The sequence below is a fragment of the Carassius auratus genome, chromosome 46 (genome assembly GCF_003368295.1).
Source record: "Carassius auratus strain Wakin chromosome 46, ASM336829v1, whole genome shotgun sequence".
NCBI classification, from domain to species: domain Eukaryota; kingdom Metazoa; phylum Chordata; class Actinopteri; order Cypriniformes; family Cyprinidae; genus Carassius; species Carassius auratus.
Window position 1 is genome coordinate 17,458,111 of NC_039288.1, and position 16,637 is coordinate 17,474,747.

A 16,637-nucleotide genomic window follows, 5' to 3' on the forward strand; every position below is an offset into this window, starting at 1 on the left:
CCACGCTACAACCCATCACGCACCCTAAGGTCACAAAACGCTGGACTTTTGGTCGTTCCTAGGATAGCAAAGTCCACTAAAGGAGGTAGAGCTTTCTCACATTTGGCTCCCAAACTCTGGAATAGCCTTCCTGATAATGTTCGGGGTTCAGACACACTCTCTCTGTTTAAATCTAGATTAAAAACACATCTCTTTCGCCAAGCATTCGAATAATGTATCTTTTTAATTGTGAGTGTAGTTGCATCTGTTCAAAGTTGCATTTTTATTCATTAGCTTGGGTTAAACTAATTTTACTTTGTTGGATCAGCAGCTATACTAATGATGTCTGTATTTTGTTTCTATGTTTCGCCACGGGATTTACATCCCGTGTTAACTAGGATTTAAACAAGCTCCAGTCTGGATCCAGAACACCTGAGAAGAGATGATGCTGACCCTCAGAGGACCTCAGATGATGCTAACCCTGAATCAACAAACAGAACTAACAATTATTGCTAAATGTGTGACTGAATCATATAATAACTTAATTAATAATATTGATAGTTCATCGTCTAGCTGACTACGTCTTGTATTATTATTATTATTTTTATTTTTTCTAAAATCCTGTCAAATGTGCACAAACTACTAGCCACTACTAAACATTGTAGAAACATAATTTTCTGTAAAGTTGCTTTGTAACGATTTATTTTGTAAAAAGCGCTATACAAATAAACTTGAATTGAAAAAGATGGATTCGTCTGCAGTTCAGAGACCCTGTCTCTGGCCTGAAGACAAAAGTGCCAGTGGGGTGTGACTAAGAGTGTAGCAACAGATGGTTTCTCTCTGGTTCTCATGCAGACATGCTCATACAGAGACACACACTGCTTAAAGGAATAGTTCACCCAAAAATGAAAATAAGTTCAAACTTTACTCATCCTCAGGAGATGTAGATGAGTGTGTTTCCTCATCAGTATGGCTTTGGAGAAGTTTAGCATTACAGTTGTTCACCAATGGATTCTCTGGAGTGAATGGGTGCCGTCAGAGTCCAAACAGCTGATTAAAACAAAACAGTAATCAACATCAAGTCCTCTTTCCATGCATTCACTAATGAAAAAGTCATCTCGGAGAGAAATATGCACAGATCAAGCAGTGTTTACAAGCAAAAACAGTTCTAAACAACAGGGGAGTGGCTTTTTCAACAGGAAGCGTTACTATTAAATACTATTGGCCAGAAGTGAAAAATGCTTTAATTATATATTTCTTTATGACAAACATGCATCTTTTCACTTCACAAGATGTTAACTGATGGACTGGAGTGGTGTGGATTACTTAAGGATTATTGTGTTGTCTTTATCAGCTGTTTGGGCTCTCGTTCTGACGGCACCCATTCACTGCAAAAGGATCTATTGCTGAGCAAGTGATGTGATGCTACATTACTCCAAATCTGTTCCCATAACTCATCTTTATCTTGGATGGCCTGATGGTGATACAATTTTCAACATCGTTTCCTTTTCGGGTGAATTTATTCTTTAATTTAATTGTGAGATGCAACTAGATTTCAAATTAATTTATAATCTCTAATCTAGGTGAAAGCCATGAGATTACTGATAGCCATAAAAATTATTTATGTGTTGCACATGATTAGATTGTTCTCTTGTTTGCTATTCTCCCTTTTTGAACATTCTTTTCTCCCGTTTCATTTTCATGTCTTGTCCTGTTCTGACTTGTCTTTTTAGGTGGAATACAAATCACTTTTCCCAGTCTGTGTTTGAGACGAAATGCAGATGCATTCACTCAGACGCTTCACATGAACACACACACATCTCATTGTCTTGACAACTTCTATGGTCTCAGAAGTGTAACATTCCAGGAAAGAGGAAGAGGAAGAGGAAGTCTGGTGAGGAAAATGGGAAAGATAGAAAGTGTTTATTTGTCTATTGTCATTGTTATCGCACAGAAATGAATCTATTATGTGCAATGGCAAACTTTGGAAAATATCCAAATGCAGAAGTGTTAGATATGGAGAAGTTATCAGAAAATTACAAGACATGGAGGGATATAATGTCATTATTTATTATTTATATACTATTTATTTATTTATGAATATTTCTTTATGTATTTGTTTGTTTGTTTATTTTATTAACATATCATTCATTAATTATTTCATTGACTTGTTTTTATTGTTATCTGTATTTATTGTTTTTATTTATTTTTGTCATTTATTGCCTTGTTTCTTTATTCGTTGATTTGTTTCTTATTCATATTCATGATATGATATTCATATTCATACAAATAATATTTTATTTATTTGTTTATTTACTTTTTTGTTCACTCATTTATTTGTTTCTTTATTTATATTTTCTTTCTTTTTTATTTACTTAATTAATTGTTTACTTATGCACTTTTTTATTTCTAAAATCATTCCATTTGGGCTAGGTTCAAACTCAAACTGGGGTGTAACATTTTGCTGTGGTTTCCAGTTTGAATGACATGTTTCCTAGAAATGGAGTGCAAACAGGGTTTGTTTGATGGGTGTGTCAAAAATGAAATATGTTTACAAACCACACAGTATTAAAGAGACAGCTAACACAATGTAATTAACATCAAAATAATTTCACAAGAGCAAGTACACTGTTTGCACATGATTATTTACATTAAAAGCAAAATAACTGTAATAATAAGAGCACGATCTGGAACTTCTTTAAGTCTGTCTAAATATCATTTAGTAATTGCAATGTCTTCTGGTCCATATAAAAATACTATAGTTTGCTATTGTATTGTGTAGCGACACTTTCATAAACTTTTATACTCCTCTGATTATATGATGGTAAATATTACAAAAACACAGCACAACAGCAAAAATTGTAAGCCTAATACTCACAATACAAATAATAAGGTCATATAGATCATAATACAGTTTCTGAGTTAAGAAGTGGATTATCTTTCATCTGAAATGTGTTTTTTTTCCATCCTGAAATGCAAGGATCACAAAAATTAGAAACCACAGTTTTCGCAAATCTCTTCACTTGATTGAGATGTTCTCTTTTATTCTGAACGGCAGGATCAGTGACCGTAAAAACAGAGAGTATTTTGCAGTATTAAACACATAATTTATAATTATGTATATAATTATGTATATATTTCATCTCCGAAAATTCTTCAAAAAGAACACAAAGATTGGCCATCTGGTGTTCAACCGCTGATCTAAATATTTCTACCATAGATCAGTGTGCTCAATGCACGTTTCCGTTTTAAAAAAGTTTTTCACCCTTTTGTCTAATATATACATTAGAGAGAAATAATTATTAATATTATTATTTTTAATTTTAAAACGCTTTTATTTTGAAAGGATTTCCGGTGGCGGGCGATTTGAATCTTCTCGTCTTGCGTCTGGCTTCCCTTACAATCAATCAGCTGACGCGTGTGACGCCAGCCGCGTGGACGCGTTTTTGTTTTGTTTTTTTGTTTAGCGCTTACGCGGTCGCCTGCCAGCTACTTGTTTTCATAAATACGTGCGAACATTTCCAGTGTTCGTCAGTATTATAACGACCATCTCGACATATTTCGATCTTAGAACGACATTCTAACCGGACTGAATCATGGCACCCATCAGAGCGCACGTGGACACTCGGACACGCGAGAACATGCCAGGGCTTGTCTGATATTCAGGGCCTTCGGGACTTCAGCACTATGGGCAGCATATTCCCTAACCAGTTTTTCCCACATCTTTACCTGGACGGACCTCCTCAAGTAAAGCCGAAGCATAGTTACAGAGGCAGGGGTTCATACGCGCGCGTGTTCGCTGTCAACGCTTGACTGGTGAGACGAGACCCATCATAATGATAATTATAGTCCGCCCTGATAATAAATATAATGCACGGAAATACAATGCAACTGTGTTTACCAAAAACATTAACGGAAATGTATTATTGTAAAACTGCTTGTTATCATTCATTAGAGTTATGCAATGACGATGCATGGATAAGCTTAATTTCTTTAAAACAATATCACTGCGGTAAAATTGAATATTGATCGACTTCTGATTAAGTATTCATATTCCTAATCAGTGTCAATACATATGCATATATTACAAATGTCTTGAGTATTTAAAACTTTTGCACTTAAATGTCTTTGAGCTTAAAGCTGAGATTTATTTTACGATTTAATGTTATTTTCTTTCTTCTCCTTTTTTCTCCCCCCTAACACTTAATTTTAAAAACTCTAAAACATACCCTGTTCTTAAATCTTTAGGAAATGTTAAAAAGTATTTGCTGCTTCAGTTGCATTTCCTTAGACTTCCACAGTGTGGTGCAACAGTTCAATTTTGTCGTGGACTCTCAACCTTTTGTTTGTTATTTGAATGGAGCCATCCAATCATATTAGCTCGGCCAATGTGGAGATTGTTGGTGAAATCTGACTGAAAACAAACCTTACACTTGGGAAGACTCGATGCACGAGCATTAAATAGTATTGTGTTATTGGTAGTGTGTGTTCAACTACTAATAAAACTCAATCAATAGAAATCAATGATGAAAACTAATTTAGTGCAATCATTATTTCCCGTCAGAGTGTTAAATCTGTGTGCATTTTCAAAGCATCTGTGTGCAGGTAATGTGGCTTGTGCAGTCGGATTATTTCTGTGCAGTTTGGCTGCTAGGACACAAAATTAAGCCACATTTAATGGACATCATCAAAACAAACGCTTCGGTTCCCTTTGTTTGAAATCTCTCATTTACTTCGGTCCCTGATTATTCAGGCCTTCCCTAGTTGATTTGGAAAGTCTCCCAAGATGTGTTCGTGTTGGTTAGCTATATATACTGAACACTATAGTGAAGATTTAAGTTCTAGAGGCTATGCTAGCCGTATTCTGAATATGGTTGCATATAAAAATATACAGTACTGTTTAAAAAATCTTGGGTTGAGAAGACTCTTAAGAAAACTGCATTTATCTTTGGACTGCTAAAAAAAGTGTGTGTTCAAGAACAATATGTGCCACCGACTGTTATCTTGTGCTTAGAGCTCAGAGTACACGACTCCATCATCATCTTCCTCTGCGAAATGTTCTTTGAGTTCATCCAGTACCCAAACATATATAATAACAGTATTAGTCAGCTTTTTTTAGTTGTGAGAATGGCTTACCTAGAAACCTTCATTTACTCACCATCATTGTCCGTTTATGGTCAACCTTCAAACTCCGTGCCATAGGGCAGGGATTCCCAAACATTTTCAGATTAACCCCTTTGATCGAATTATGTTCCTAAAGTATCACCTGAGACTTTGTTAATATTTTATTAATTCAACAACACGTTCACGATTCTCAGATGTTGGTTAATGGTTATTATATCAATGTTATTTTAACATTAGATTTTTTTCTTTATTTACATGTTCATTATTTTAGTTATTTAGCTTTTATTTTATATTTTAGTTTTTGTAATTTTTATATTTTTTTTGTCATTTTCTTTTTTTATATTTATGATTAGATTCAGTTTTTATTTATTTCAAGTTTAGAATTTCAACTTATTGTAAGTTAGTATCCAAGGCAACATTTAAAAAATTGTTGTTGAAGTAAAATACATTTTTTAATTATTTAAATTAACAAAGTATTTTTTTTTTTTGTTTTAGTTAATAATGACGATTGCATGACATGAAAAAAATGTAAAAATAATTTAATCGATTTGTAGTTATGGTTTCATTTTATGTGATTTATTTTAAAATTATTCATTTGAACTATTTTCTTAAATTTAATATTTTTTTTGCTGTACTTTAGCTCATAAACTCCAGTTTGAGAAACGCTATATTAATATTTTGATTATTTGAAGCTAGTTTGTACATTTTTTTTTATTTTTATAAATAAGTTAAATTGCAGTTTCTCTTGAACATTTTCAGATTTCTTCAGTTTCTGAAGGTACTAAAAATAGTGTTTTAATGGTACTGGTAAGACGAAGTCCACTTAAAATGAGCTTTCAAAACTGAACCTTATGTGATTAAAGTCCCGTGTTTGAAAGGAACTGCGGTGCATTTGTGAAACACATTTTTCAGAAACACAAGTACCTCTAGAAGCTGTTTATTGCCACAAAATATATTTAATGCAATGAAGTGAATTTCCAGATTGCATTCACGTCAACCAAGTTTATGAAAAAAAAAAAGTTTCTTAAAGAGCATATTTGCGTGTCAATAAGTGTGTCTGCTGAGCTGATGACGCAGGGTATGATGATGTAACAGGTTTGTGACATTCTGTTCTCTTTCAGACTGCAGAAGTTCCTTACAGAGGATTCCGACATGTACTTCAGTGTTAAGTCGTCATGACTGAACAGGGGCGGAGCTTAAAGACACGGGGGTAAAGCAGACTTATTATTGGACAAAATTTAATTATGGATTTACTATATAGAACTGAGTCCTCCATAAACATCTAACACCTTATTAGAGTTCACTGTGAACATTTTGTTCGCTTCGATAGCCAAACCAGCATGCAAGGGTTTAGTCTGTAGTGTTTATTACTCATGCATGATTAATTCAACAATCAAAAGTGGATGTTACTGAGATTTGAAATCAATATTATGCAGCTGAAGACACACCTCTTCTGTGAACCCTTAACTAATCCACAACCGTTAACAAATGTGCTTCCTGTAACACACATTTAAAATCAATTCTTCCTCTCTTTCTCTTTTCCTCTACACCAGCTTGATTATGCTTTTGATTTGGCATTGTGTATTTTGAGTAATATTGGCTCCTGTAATGCTTCTCATTTGTTAGTCTCTGGATAAAAGCATCTGCTAAAGGGTTAACTGTAAAATGTCAGGTGAAGAGAGACCACTTAATATTATAAAAATATAATATTATCATTTTTATATTTAACTTAGCACATTTTATAATTTAATAAAAATCTGATAAAACTAACATTTTTTTTTAATAAAAGTGAGGTAAGTGACTTAATATTAATTCATTTTATTAATAACAACAATATAAGAATAACAGAATAACATAGACCTAAAAATAATAATTATATTATTAGACCTATTATATTATCTAATTATTGTTATTATTAAATCCTATTATTTGTTCATAATAATAGGATTTGATTATAATAATTAGAAAATATTAGAAAATCTAATTGTTTATTTTTAGGTCTATATTATACTATTATTATTATTATTATAATGTTGTTGTTGTCATTTATAATAATGTTTATTAATAAATAATTTTTCAGTTCATAATACCAAGACTTAATGATTAGATAACATTATAAAATGCTATTATTATTTTTAAGTGTCTATTTTTTGTAAGTGTTTTTAATTTTATCTAATTATTATTAATACCTATTGTTATTTGTAATAATAGGAGGTAATGCTAAATAATGCTATAAGGAATTAAATGTTAAAATTATTGGGTGAATAAAGATTTAAGCTGAATTTGAATTGAATTAACCATTATTATTTATTTCAGATTTGTCTATTTAATGAACATTCTTTAGTTGAACACCTTTGTTATTCTTCTCTGTGTGGATCTCAGTTATTAATCTTTTATAATCGTTATTAATCTCCTGTTGTTCTGGATCAGAAGGACTGCAGCCTGAGTGATACTCCCCAAATACCTGAGTAAAGGCCACGCCCCTCCCCACCTCATTAATAAACTCCCAGGTAAACGCCGTCCTATCACATAACATCTGAGGGATTGGCTCAGATATTAGTCTGAAGCAGTTGATTGGAATTTGATTCACCCTGTGGTTTTTCCAGGCAATCCCTCCGAGCTTAAATATATATACACACACACACACCTTTTTATTATTCTTTACAAGAGCTGTTAATCACTCTCAGTGTAACTAGAGATCTGATCTTTAATTCTGTGGAACATTTCCTTCACTACCATAGTATTTCTGTGGTAATCTTTGGGCTGTCTTTGTGTACGCAAATACAATTGTATACAAAAGCGTAATCATTAAGTGCCATTGTATTCTAGTTTTTCACTACTGTTAGAAGGGATAAGGTCAGGATTTTAATATCTCTTTTGCTCACCAGGGGATGGGTGTATGAGCAACAGTGTCTGTTTGGTTACGCTTCCTAATTTGAGATTATGTATTTTGCTGAGGCTTTTATCCAAAGAAAATTGCAGTGCATCATCAGCCTGTCGGTTTGAATGTTACTTGGAAATGTGTGTTTTGTAATGTAAATAGACTGGGCAGGCATCTTTGACTATAATGCTTTGTCTGCAAAAAAACCTAAATGTGTTTTTTTTTCTTTCCATTACATTTTTGAATGCAGTAATGTGAGTAAGAAAGTCTTCAAACAGCTCCGGACAACTTGTGATATAGTTACTGGTTTAGAATTAGATTGAATCTTATAAGGACTTAGTTTTGAACATTCACTATAGTGCTGTTGAGCTTCTTGGGTATTTTGGCCTGTAATAAGTGCCACTCTGTATAAAACATATTTTTTGAAATGTTTAATGTCTGCATCTTAATTTTTAGGTCACTCAGTTGGGAGAGAGCACACCTGTCAGTCTCGGATCAGAAGCTTTTTAGTCCCAAAGAGAGTCTGATCCACACCTAGACCTTCAGCTGTCCCACAAGAGACGCCTCGCTCAGAAGAGACTGAATGTGCCTGCTGCAGGTCAGGATGCTTTTACAGCCTTTTCACTGAAATAATTAGGTTAGTGAAAGCATACCCAATTTGCATTTAATGCTTCTTTAAAACAGCTGACAAAACCATAAGTATTGGAATTGTTAGGATTATTGTTGGTTAATTAGGATAATCTCTAGTGCATCGAATGCAACATTGGGTAAAGTGGGATTGCTGGGTTGTCATGTGATCACAGTACAATGCAAGGAAAACTGAAGATTGACTCTTATAATAAGTCTGTTTTTCTGATAAGATTGCAGTAAAAAATAAAATACCTTAACTTATTAAATCTTAAAACCTTGTTTGTTGGCAGCACCTGGTTTATAAGTACTTCTCATTACATGTAAGGAAATTATGTTTGCTATGTTAAAAATGCACATTATATGTGACCAAAACACGCAGCAGATGCAGAGATGGAGTTCATGGAGCATTTAATGCGAACCAAGAAATCTCGGTTGGGCTTCTAAGAATCAGACTCAAAAGAAGGAATGCTGCAAGGCAAGTGACCTACTTTTAGCGTGGTGTGGAATGTTTGGGTACTGTACAGATGTGTTTGAACGAGAAACTCGAGCCACTAGTGTGTGTGTGTGTGTGTGTGAGGAAGTGCACAAATATTTGTGTTTATAATGTATAACTAATGCTTACTGTTTGGACTGATTAGAGCATGCTTGTTGTCTTAAGCAACTTTTCTCACTTCATTTATGAGTTTACATAAGTTGTATAATGGCTGTAGAGATAAATGAGACATTATGACTTCAACATCCCAATTGTTATCTATAAGTTTATTACTTTAGCTTTCAAATGCATATCCGAAAACATCTTCAAATGCTTGCTTAGTGGTTTTTCAGGTATTTACATTCAAAACTTCATCAGTATGTAGTGCATTGTGTGTAATGAAATCGATCCTATGGTATTTTTGTCATTTTGCTCACCTGTTCCTACTAAAAGGCAACAGAAAGATTGTTTCCAGCCTTTGACTGACTAGACGTGCACTGGTTGTTAGTTTCTCATAAGAACGAGTTCCTCTTTTTGGGGAAAATGTGAAACCGCCTCACACTGGGCAGAATTGCATCATGCACTGGTCATTTGAATGCATTTAAATCAGCTGATAACATGACGTTGTAGTTGACGAAGGCTCTTGCGTGATGAAGCCATTGCTTTCTCGTACTGTTGCTGTGTAACGTGTCCTGCGGCAGTGAGGCGTTTACAACATCTGCTGTCTGTTTGCCATTTTCTGCTTGTGTGGAATAGTTGAGGGAGGCACTTGGGAACAGAAAACTGATTCAGAATAACCCGACTAAGAAAAACAGGAGACTGAGTGAATTGAAAATAGCTTTTTTTAATTGTGAATGATTTTTTTTTTTTTAAATATTACCATGACAAAAATAACAATAAGTTAATATCTACAGGATGCTATACAGGACGTATATGCCTTTTTTTTTTTTTACATTATACAAATTTACATTTTTTTTATATTGACATTTTTACATTTTAAGGTTTTTAGGCTTTTTTTGTTGTTTGCACATTTTCAGCATACAGTATTTGTCTTCATACATCGGCTAAAGTGAAACTTATACTTAATTGGCAAGTAGGTTAACATCATCACACTCACATACACACACGAAAAATAAACAATGCGCACCACATTAAATCTCTAACTATATGACCTGCTGACACGCAGCTTTCTCACTGTCACGCACTTACAATCGTATTACAAAACTGTGCAAAGCACCAAAGTACAAGTCTCAAGTTGTCTATAACAGTCTAGTGTACCTTGGATATGTCATATTGAGCAAACCTGGAATGTTGACAAATCCAAACATGCACCAACTTCTACAAACGCTATCTATGCTACTTATTTATTTTTTTTTTTTAGTTTTTTAGCTGCCAGTGTTGTGCAGGCTGAATTATTTTACTTTGAGCTTAACACAAGTAATCATGAGAAATGTTTACAGTATCTGGACTGGCTTTCTGTAAAGCCATAAAAGAAGAGTTTTTAAAATACAATTCTGATATTTTGGACTCAGTGGTTTCATTGAACCCAGGCACAATGGCACCTTGCTGTATAACTATTAGGTTTCCAGCCAGAAGAGGTCTGTGATCTGCATCATCTTGGAAGATGACAAGGAAGCCGTTCAGATCATTGGCTGGTGGAGGAGGAGGACACATCTCCGTTGGCGGTTGTGCTCCTTGACGAGTGGTTTAGAGCGTATTACTGTCTGCGGGCACGGGAGCGGAAGTTGGAGGGGAAGTAGTGTCCCTCGGCATCGCTGCCCAGCGAGCTGCTCAGACTCTCTTCCCCAGAGCTCAGGTCTTCACTTGAATCCTCACTGTCAGAAAAAAAAAAACAGTCAGATGCACTCTCATTCTGACTATTATTTATTTATGTCACTTTGGTAAGGGACTTGCAAGTTCATAAAAGAATATTGAGTTTCAGTGTTGTTTTAGCATTTAGTTGTAGTCCTTTTACTAAACTGTTTAAGCTTTTATTTCTGTTTGTTATAAATTTATTGTATTTTAGAAATTAAACTTATTTTTTTATACTTCTGCATTTTCAGTTTGTCATTTTAGTACTTAAAAATGACACCCTACTTAAATTTTTGTCCTTTATTTTTACATTTTCTATTTTTTTGGTTAAATTATTTATTTTTTTAGTTTAAGTAATTTTAGTTATTTAATTTCAGTTAGTTGCAAAAGCAGCATTTCTCAATTTCAGTAATTTTTTATCTTCATTTAACACATGTTTTTATTTCAGCTTTATTTCAAATAAAAAAATTAAATTATTGTTAGATTTATTCATTTGCTCCCCCACAAACTGAATGATGAGTCTATATTATTATCTGTGGTAATGAAGCTTAAATGAATCTTGTATGTGGTTAACCTGGAATATTACTCGGATCTTGTTTTGTGCTTTTGTCCATCAGACCCCACCTCGCACACCCTTCTCTTACTCACAGGTGATGCTGCTCAACCTGTGACCTGTTTGTAAATACATAGTCATTATACACTACCCACATTCCACTGCTGCGCCTAGTGTGACGTATGCATATCTAACCCATTACGCATCTCAAAGCAGTACGTCCTGTCTGGATTGTCAGCTTGTAATCAGCTGTGTTGGTTGCTAGGACGTGACTAACTATCTGTAGTTATCAAGTAGCACTGTAAGGACACCTGATAGTGTAACGCTGGGTGGGCCGCTGTGCTGATGTAAGTGGTGTGTGTCAGTAAACGCCAAGGTTAAGACATGTCAGTTCGTCTCCTGCTATTTCCTGATATTTTAGTTGTTATCAGTAGAATATGAAAAAATAATCACTGTAATGTGAGGTACGATATGACTGATTTAGTTTTGGTTAGTTTTCTTATGAGTTTATAAAGGAATATTCTAGGTATCGATGTTATTTTAATTGTATCCTCTTGTAGAAGTAGTTATTTTGAATTATTTTCCATTTTCATGATCATTTTAAATAGCTTTATTTCAGTTTTAATAATTTTAGTATTTCAGTATTTCAACAAACTGAAATAAAATAAGTCTAATTTATTATCCTCTAGTTTTTAACATTATTTTGATTTTGACTTGTACATTTGTCCCCTTGGAAATCCATTGCAAACCTAACTGATTTGTTTGTTTTCACGAACTGAATGAAATTAATTTCTGTGGTAATCAAAGCCTGGCTAAAATCATCTTTATGCAGTTAAACCCAGAATATCCCTTTCTCTTCTTCCTCTATTGTCTCTTTAGTACGAGTGTGACCTCCTAACACTGGTGTTTTTCCTCAGGTGAGCTGTGTTTACCTCTCGCTCTCGTCCCACGCGTCCTCTGGGATGGTGGGCAGCTCGGGGACGCTGCGGTAGCTGCTGTGCAGGTTCTGGGCCGTCCTCCGTGAGACGATCCACACCAGTTTCTTGTGGTCAGGTTTGGCACATTCTGGAGAGGAGTATTCCCTCATGCACTGGCCTACCAGACCTCGCCAGTGCGCCAGGTCAGCCTTCGAGATCTGCAAACAGACACTGCTGCATTAGACACCTGCTTGCACAAGAACAGGGCACAGAGCCAGCTTCATTTCAGACGGGACGACACATGTAAACCAATGGCTTGTTGGCGACAAGACTGGGTTAAGAGCTTTGGATTCGTCCTACACCATAGATGTTTAAGTGCTGCTGAAACTAAAGGTATAGTTTTTTTTTATCGTTTTGGTTACAAATGATCAGATTAAACTAGTTGGGCTTGACTCCGAACCAAACAGAGCAGTCTGTGACATTTAACCTAATTTTAAAAGGTTTTTATTTATGTTCAGGGCATGTAAAAATGTCGATCTACTCATGAAATCTTACCTTCAGGTGTGTTTGTATGCGCTGGGCGATTTCTAGCAGTTCCACAGACTGTAAGGCCTCAATCTCAAGCATCAACAGCGACAAAGCAAGCACGGAAGGCTAAAAAGAGAGAGAGAGATACAATTCATCATAATTTCCATTTCCATTTACCTTGTTTCATGAATCTGTCTGTTTGTTTAAGTTGTTCTTACTTTTGCTTTGGAGAAAACAATTCTGCATAGGCAGGCTTTCAGCTGGGCTTCCAGTTTGTCAAGATTCAGGACGTCTTTTCTGTAAACAAGAATAATTAATGCATTAATGAGATTTTATTAGCCCAGCTGTTTGTCACTGAAAAAGCCATTGCATCTAGTCAGAATTTAATCTCCCGAGTTTCTATTGCATGACTGCCATCAAGGTCACCCAGATACAGCAGAATGCTCAAAGTCCACTTGCAAGCTTTGTTTATCAACGTTCACAAGACAACGTTTCAAATGCCAAGCTTGCATGTTTAAGTTTGTGGCTCTGAAGTTTGATAATGCCACTTGTTCTTACCTGTTGGACGTGTGCGAAAGTGCAATGGCGTGGTACAAATGCAGGAAGGTTAAGGCTGTGACAGCTTTCAATTGGAAGTTGAGTTTCTCCGAAATGATCTTCTCCATTCGATTGAGGTCTGAGACTGTGAACTTGCACTGGCTGATGCGAATGAGTTCATGGCTGGATGAAACCTTGCACTCTTCTTCGGTCACTCGGGCGGCGATGTGAAGGCAACCGATGCTGATGCATGCCAAATATCTGGGCTGAACCTTTAGGAACACACAAGCGATCCGTTATAACATGTTGTAATATCAAATAATCAGATGGATTGACTTCGAACTAATTGATTACCTTCATCATAGCTATAAACCTGTCCAGCAGGTTAATGGCTAGTACAAAGGTCTGAGTGCTGTAACCGAAGAAACTGGTCAAGCTCCAGAGATCTTCCACTCGAGCATCTCGACATTTGGCTGAAACTCCAGTACCATTCTGTGAATGAGGAGAAATTTTCCAATTGAAGTTCAAAACTGTGACACATTTTGCCATTAGGATCCAAATATAAGTTTTGTACACTCTAAAAAAAATTTTTTACAGTATGCAATGTACAGAAATGCAGTGCAAAATTCCAGAACTGTTAAATATGTTATCAAATAAAGCTTGAATATGTATTTTCACAGGAGTTTGTTAAACTAGTTTACCTCTTGTGTGGATTCGATCAAACTGAGACCAGTTTCCTTTGGCAGATAATGAACCTCCTGGTCCAAATTGCTCTTCAGCTCCTTCATCAGTTTGATGGCCTCCATATTTTCACTTTGTGTGTTTCAAGTTGTCAAAACACCTTTAGAAAAAGGCATAAAAAGGTTTAGTAAATTGCGTCCAGAGGGCGGTGGGTCAAGGTTTAGCCAAGCCCCCTCCTCTGAGCTGAGCCTCGGTGTCTGGTTTCGCTGGTTAACGCCTTCTTTACAGAACATCCAAACAAATAAATCTGACACATTCCGACTGAGATGGACAAATAAATGTGAAATCGACGTTTTTAAAACTCATTGACCAAAATTATAAGGTTAAAAAATGAATCGAAATTAAATGTCATCCAGTGGAGTCCCGTTGATCCTTAAGCTGGAAAATACCTCGAACAGAGGGGGAGGGGTTTAAATCTCCTCTACAGTTTGTTTTCGACATTAAATTATATACGTTTTTGTAAATTGCAGTATTATAAAACGGGAGCTGAAACATTCAACAGCTCTATCGGTTTAACGGAAATTCATTTAACTTAAATGTCAGTTAACGTTACTGGTTTCGAAAGTAGACATCAAAGACGACCAAAAATAACAAGGATTCGGTCATTCCAGTACAATAAATATAATTTCCATTAGTGACATACACAAACTATCGATAAAATGTCATAAAATATACAGATTAACGTTACTTAGTCAAAAATATAACGTTAGTCCATAAATGCCAGCATAACCAAACATCAAGCCCATTTTCAGGAAAAAAAAGATATAATGTTACGACCATAACGGTGACCGTTAATCTAGGCAGAAGTTTTTAAAGAACCTCAATATCTTAAAGAAGGTTATTAAAGACAAATAAAGGTACATTACCAGGTATGTTAAAAGGACATATTGGGTTCGTGTATCCGAGAATCTTTCGTCTGTTTTCGCTGCTTCCCTTTTCCTTTTGTTGATGTTGAGTGTGGCTCCGCCCCCAGGGCCTGTCACGTAGGAAACGTAAATCGCTCTGTTTAGATGGTTTTGTTCGTTTTAGAAAGGCTACTCTTACCATTTCAGTGTGTAGTTGAGTGTGTTTTATATTGTGTTAACGTTATGCCATAACGGTTTCAAATGTATAATGTTTTTAAAACATACAAGCGTAGTTTTAAAGCGATCTGTGTATTTAAATATTGACAGTCTAACGGACCAACCGGATCGCTCGAAGATGTAGCGTTCAAATAGTCCGCCCAAAATTCTGGGTTCTCATTGGCTGCTGGTTTTCATGTAGACGCCGACGATTGGCTAGCGAATCGACAGCCCGCCCTTCTCTTTGATTGGTTGTTGCTGGGTGTTGTTGTGACAGACCGTGTTGCCCATGGGTTAGAAAATGTAGAGCAAATGCATTCCTTTCTCAGATGTAGATTTTGTGATAAGTTTCTATGTTCTCCTGTTAAACCTTTATTTTTATACTCTATATTCAATAAACGTTTCGTTTGTGGTTTTAACATTGTAGTTTAATATCCTCCTGGGATCCTAAATAGACGTTTGTCCTCTGTAGAGGTCATTATATTTTTGTGAAGTTTCTGACAACTTATATGTCCCAGGGTTTTAAAGTTAAGTTTTAAATATGAATTATATTGAGAGAAAGATCAAATCTAGCCCTCTTAGGGAAATACAATAGTATTTTCTAATTATCATTTAAATCTTCCTATTTCAGTTTTTTTGTCATAAACATCTCAAAAATATTATGGGGTTTCAAATTGAAATTACTTTTTCAATGTTGGGTATAATTGGGTATAAATGTCTTATGTAGAGGACAGCGTATTAAATAAGGCATTTTGGGAAAACTGAACCGGGACAGAAAATATGGATAAATATTTCTATGGGATATGAGATATTCGTATGGAAATTTGGCCAAGTTATTAATTCCATTATACTACTATTTCATTATGGCTTGCCCCAAGAGCACATTCATATGCAAGTTAGATTTAATGTATAGATACATTGTATACAATGGGAATACAAATGGTTAAATCCATTACACTATAAACTGTCTAAAGTTGTTACTGTACAAGCACAGTAAACTTTCTACAAAAAAATATTATTGCACTACTGTTATTTTGCATATAATGCATTGCTCATTCAACTATTTATTACCACTGTTCTCATGTTCCTGCTATTCATAATGTGTATATATAATCCTTCATTGCTCTGTTCATAATGTACATACAATCCCTACATTGCATTCATATTTATATTTGTATATACTCTGATCAATATTGTATATAGCAACTCCACTGTACATTCTGTATATCATAAGCTTTACTTACTCTGCACTTTTATGTATATAAAACACTTATTCCATAAAGTACTATAGTATATCAAATCATTCTGTTATTTATATCATAACATAGTTGAGAATCATCTTTGTACAAAGTTTGTCTAAAAATATTCCGAAACCTAAAAATTGGTGAATGAAAAATTAAAC

The 16,637-nt window shown here is 34.9% G+C and overlaps 1 protein-coding gene and 1 long non-coding RNA gene across 3 annotated transcripts; one reads left to right on the forward strand and one right to left on the reverse strand.

The window, feature by feature from the left end:
• The first annotated feature begins 3,360 nt into the window (after positions 1–3,360).
• LOC113064421 (uncharacterized) lies at positions 3,361–9,090 on the forward strand. Of its 2 annotated transcripts, none has more exons than XR_003278815.1 (5): positions 3,361–3,795; positions 6,225–6,313; positions 7,534–7,613; positions 8,441–8,582; positions 8,994–9,090. It is a non-coding gene; the product is annotated as an uncharacterized LOC113064421 (long non-coding RNA). The 2 variants fall into 2 exon arrangements; XR_003278816.1 differs by having other exon boundaries at positions 7,537–7,613.
• Positions 9,091–10,049: 959 nt separating this feature from the next.
• On the reverse strand, positions 10,050–16,254 carry LOC113064420 (cyclin-G2-like). The gene is made up of 8 exons (XM_026235252.1): positions 15,041–16,254; positions 14,135–14,274; positions 13,788–13,925; positions 13,455–13,705; positions 13,115–13,193; positions 12,924–13,022; positions 12,384–12,586; positions 10,050–10,921 (listed from the first exon to the last, which is right to left on the reverse strand). The coding sequence occupies exons 2-8, from the start codon at positions 14,237–14,239 to the stop codon at positions 10,804–10,806; spliced, it is 993 nt and encodes a 330-aa protein (XP_026091037.1). The 5' UTR covers positions 14,240–14,274; positions 15,041–16,254; the 3' UTR covers positions 10,050–10,803.
• Positions 16,255–16,637: the final 383 nt, after the last annotated feature.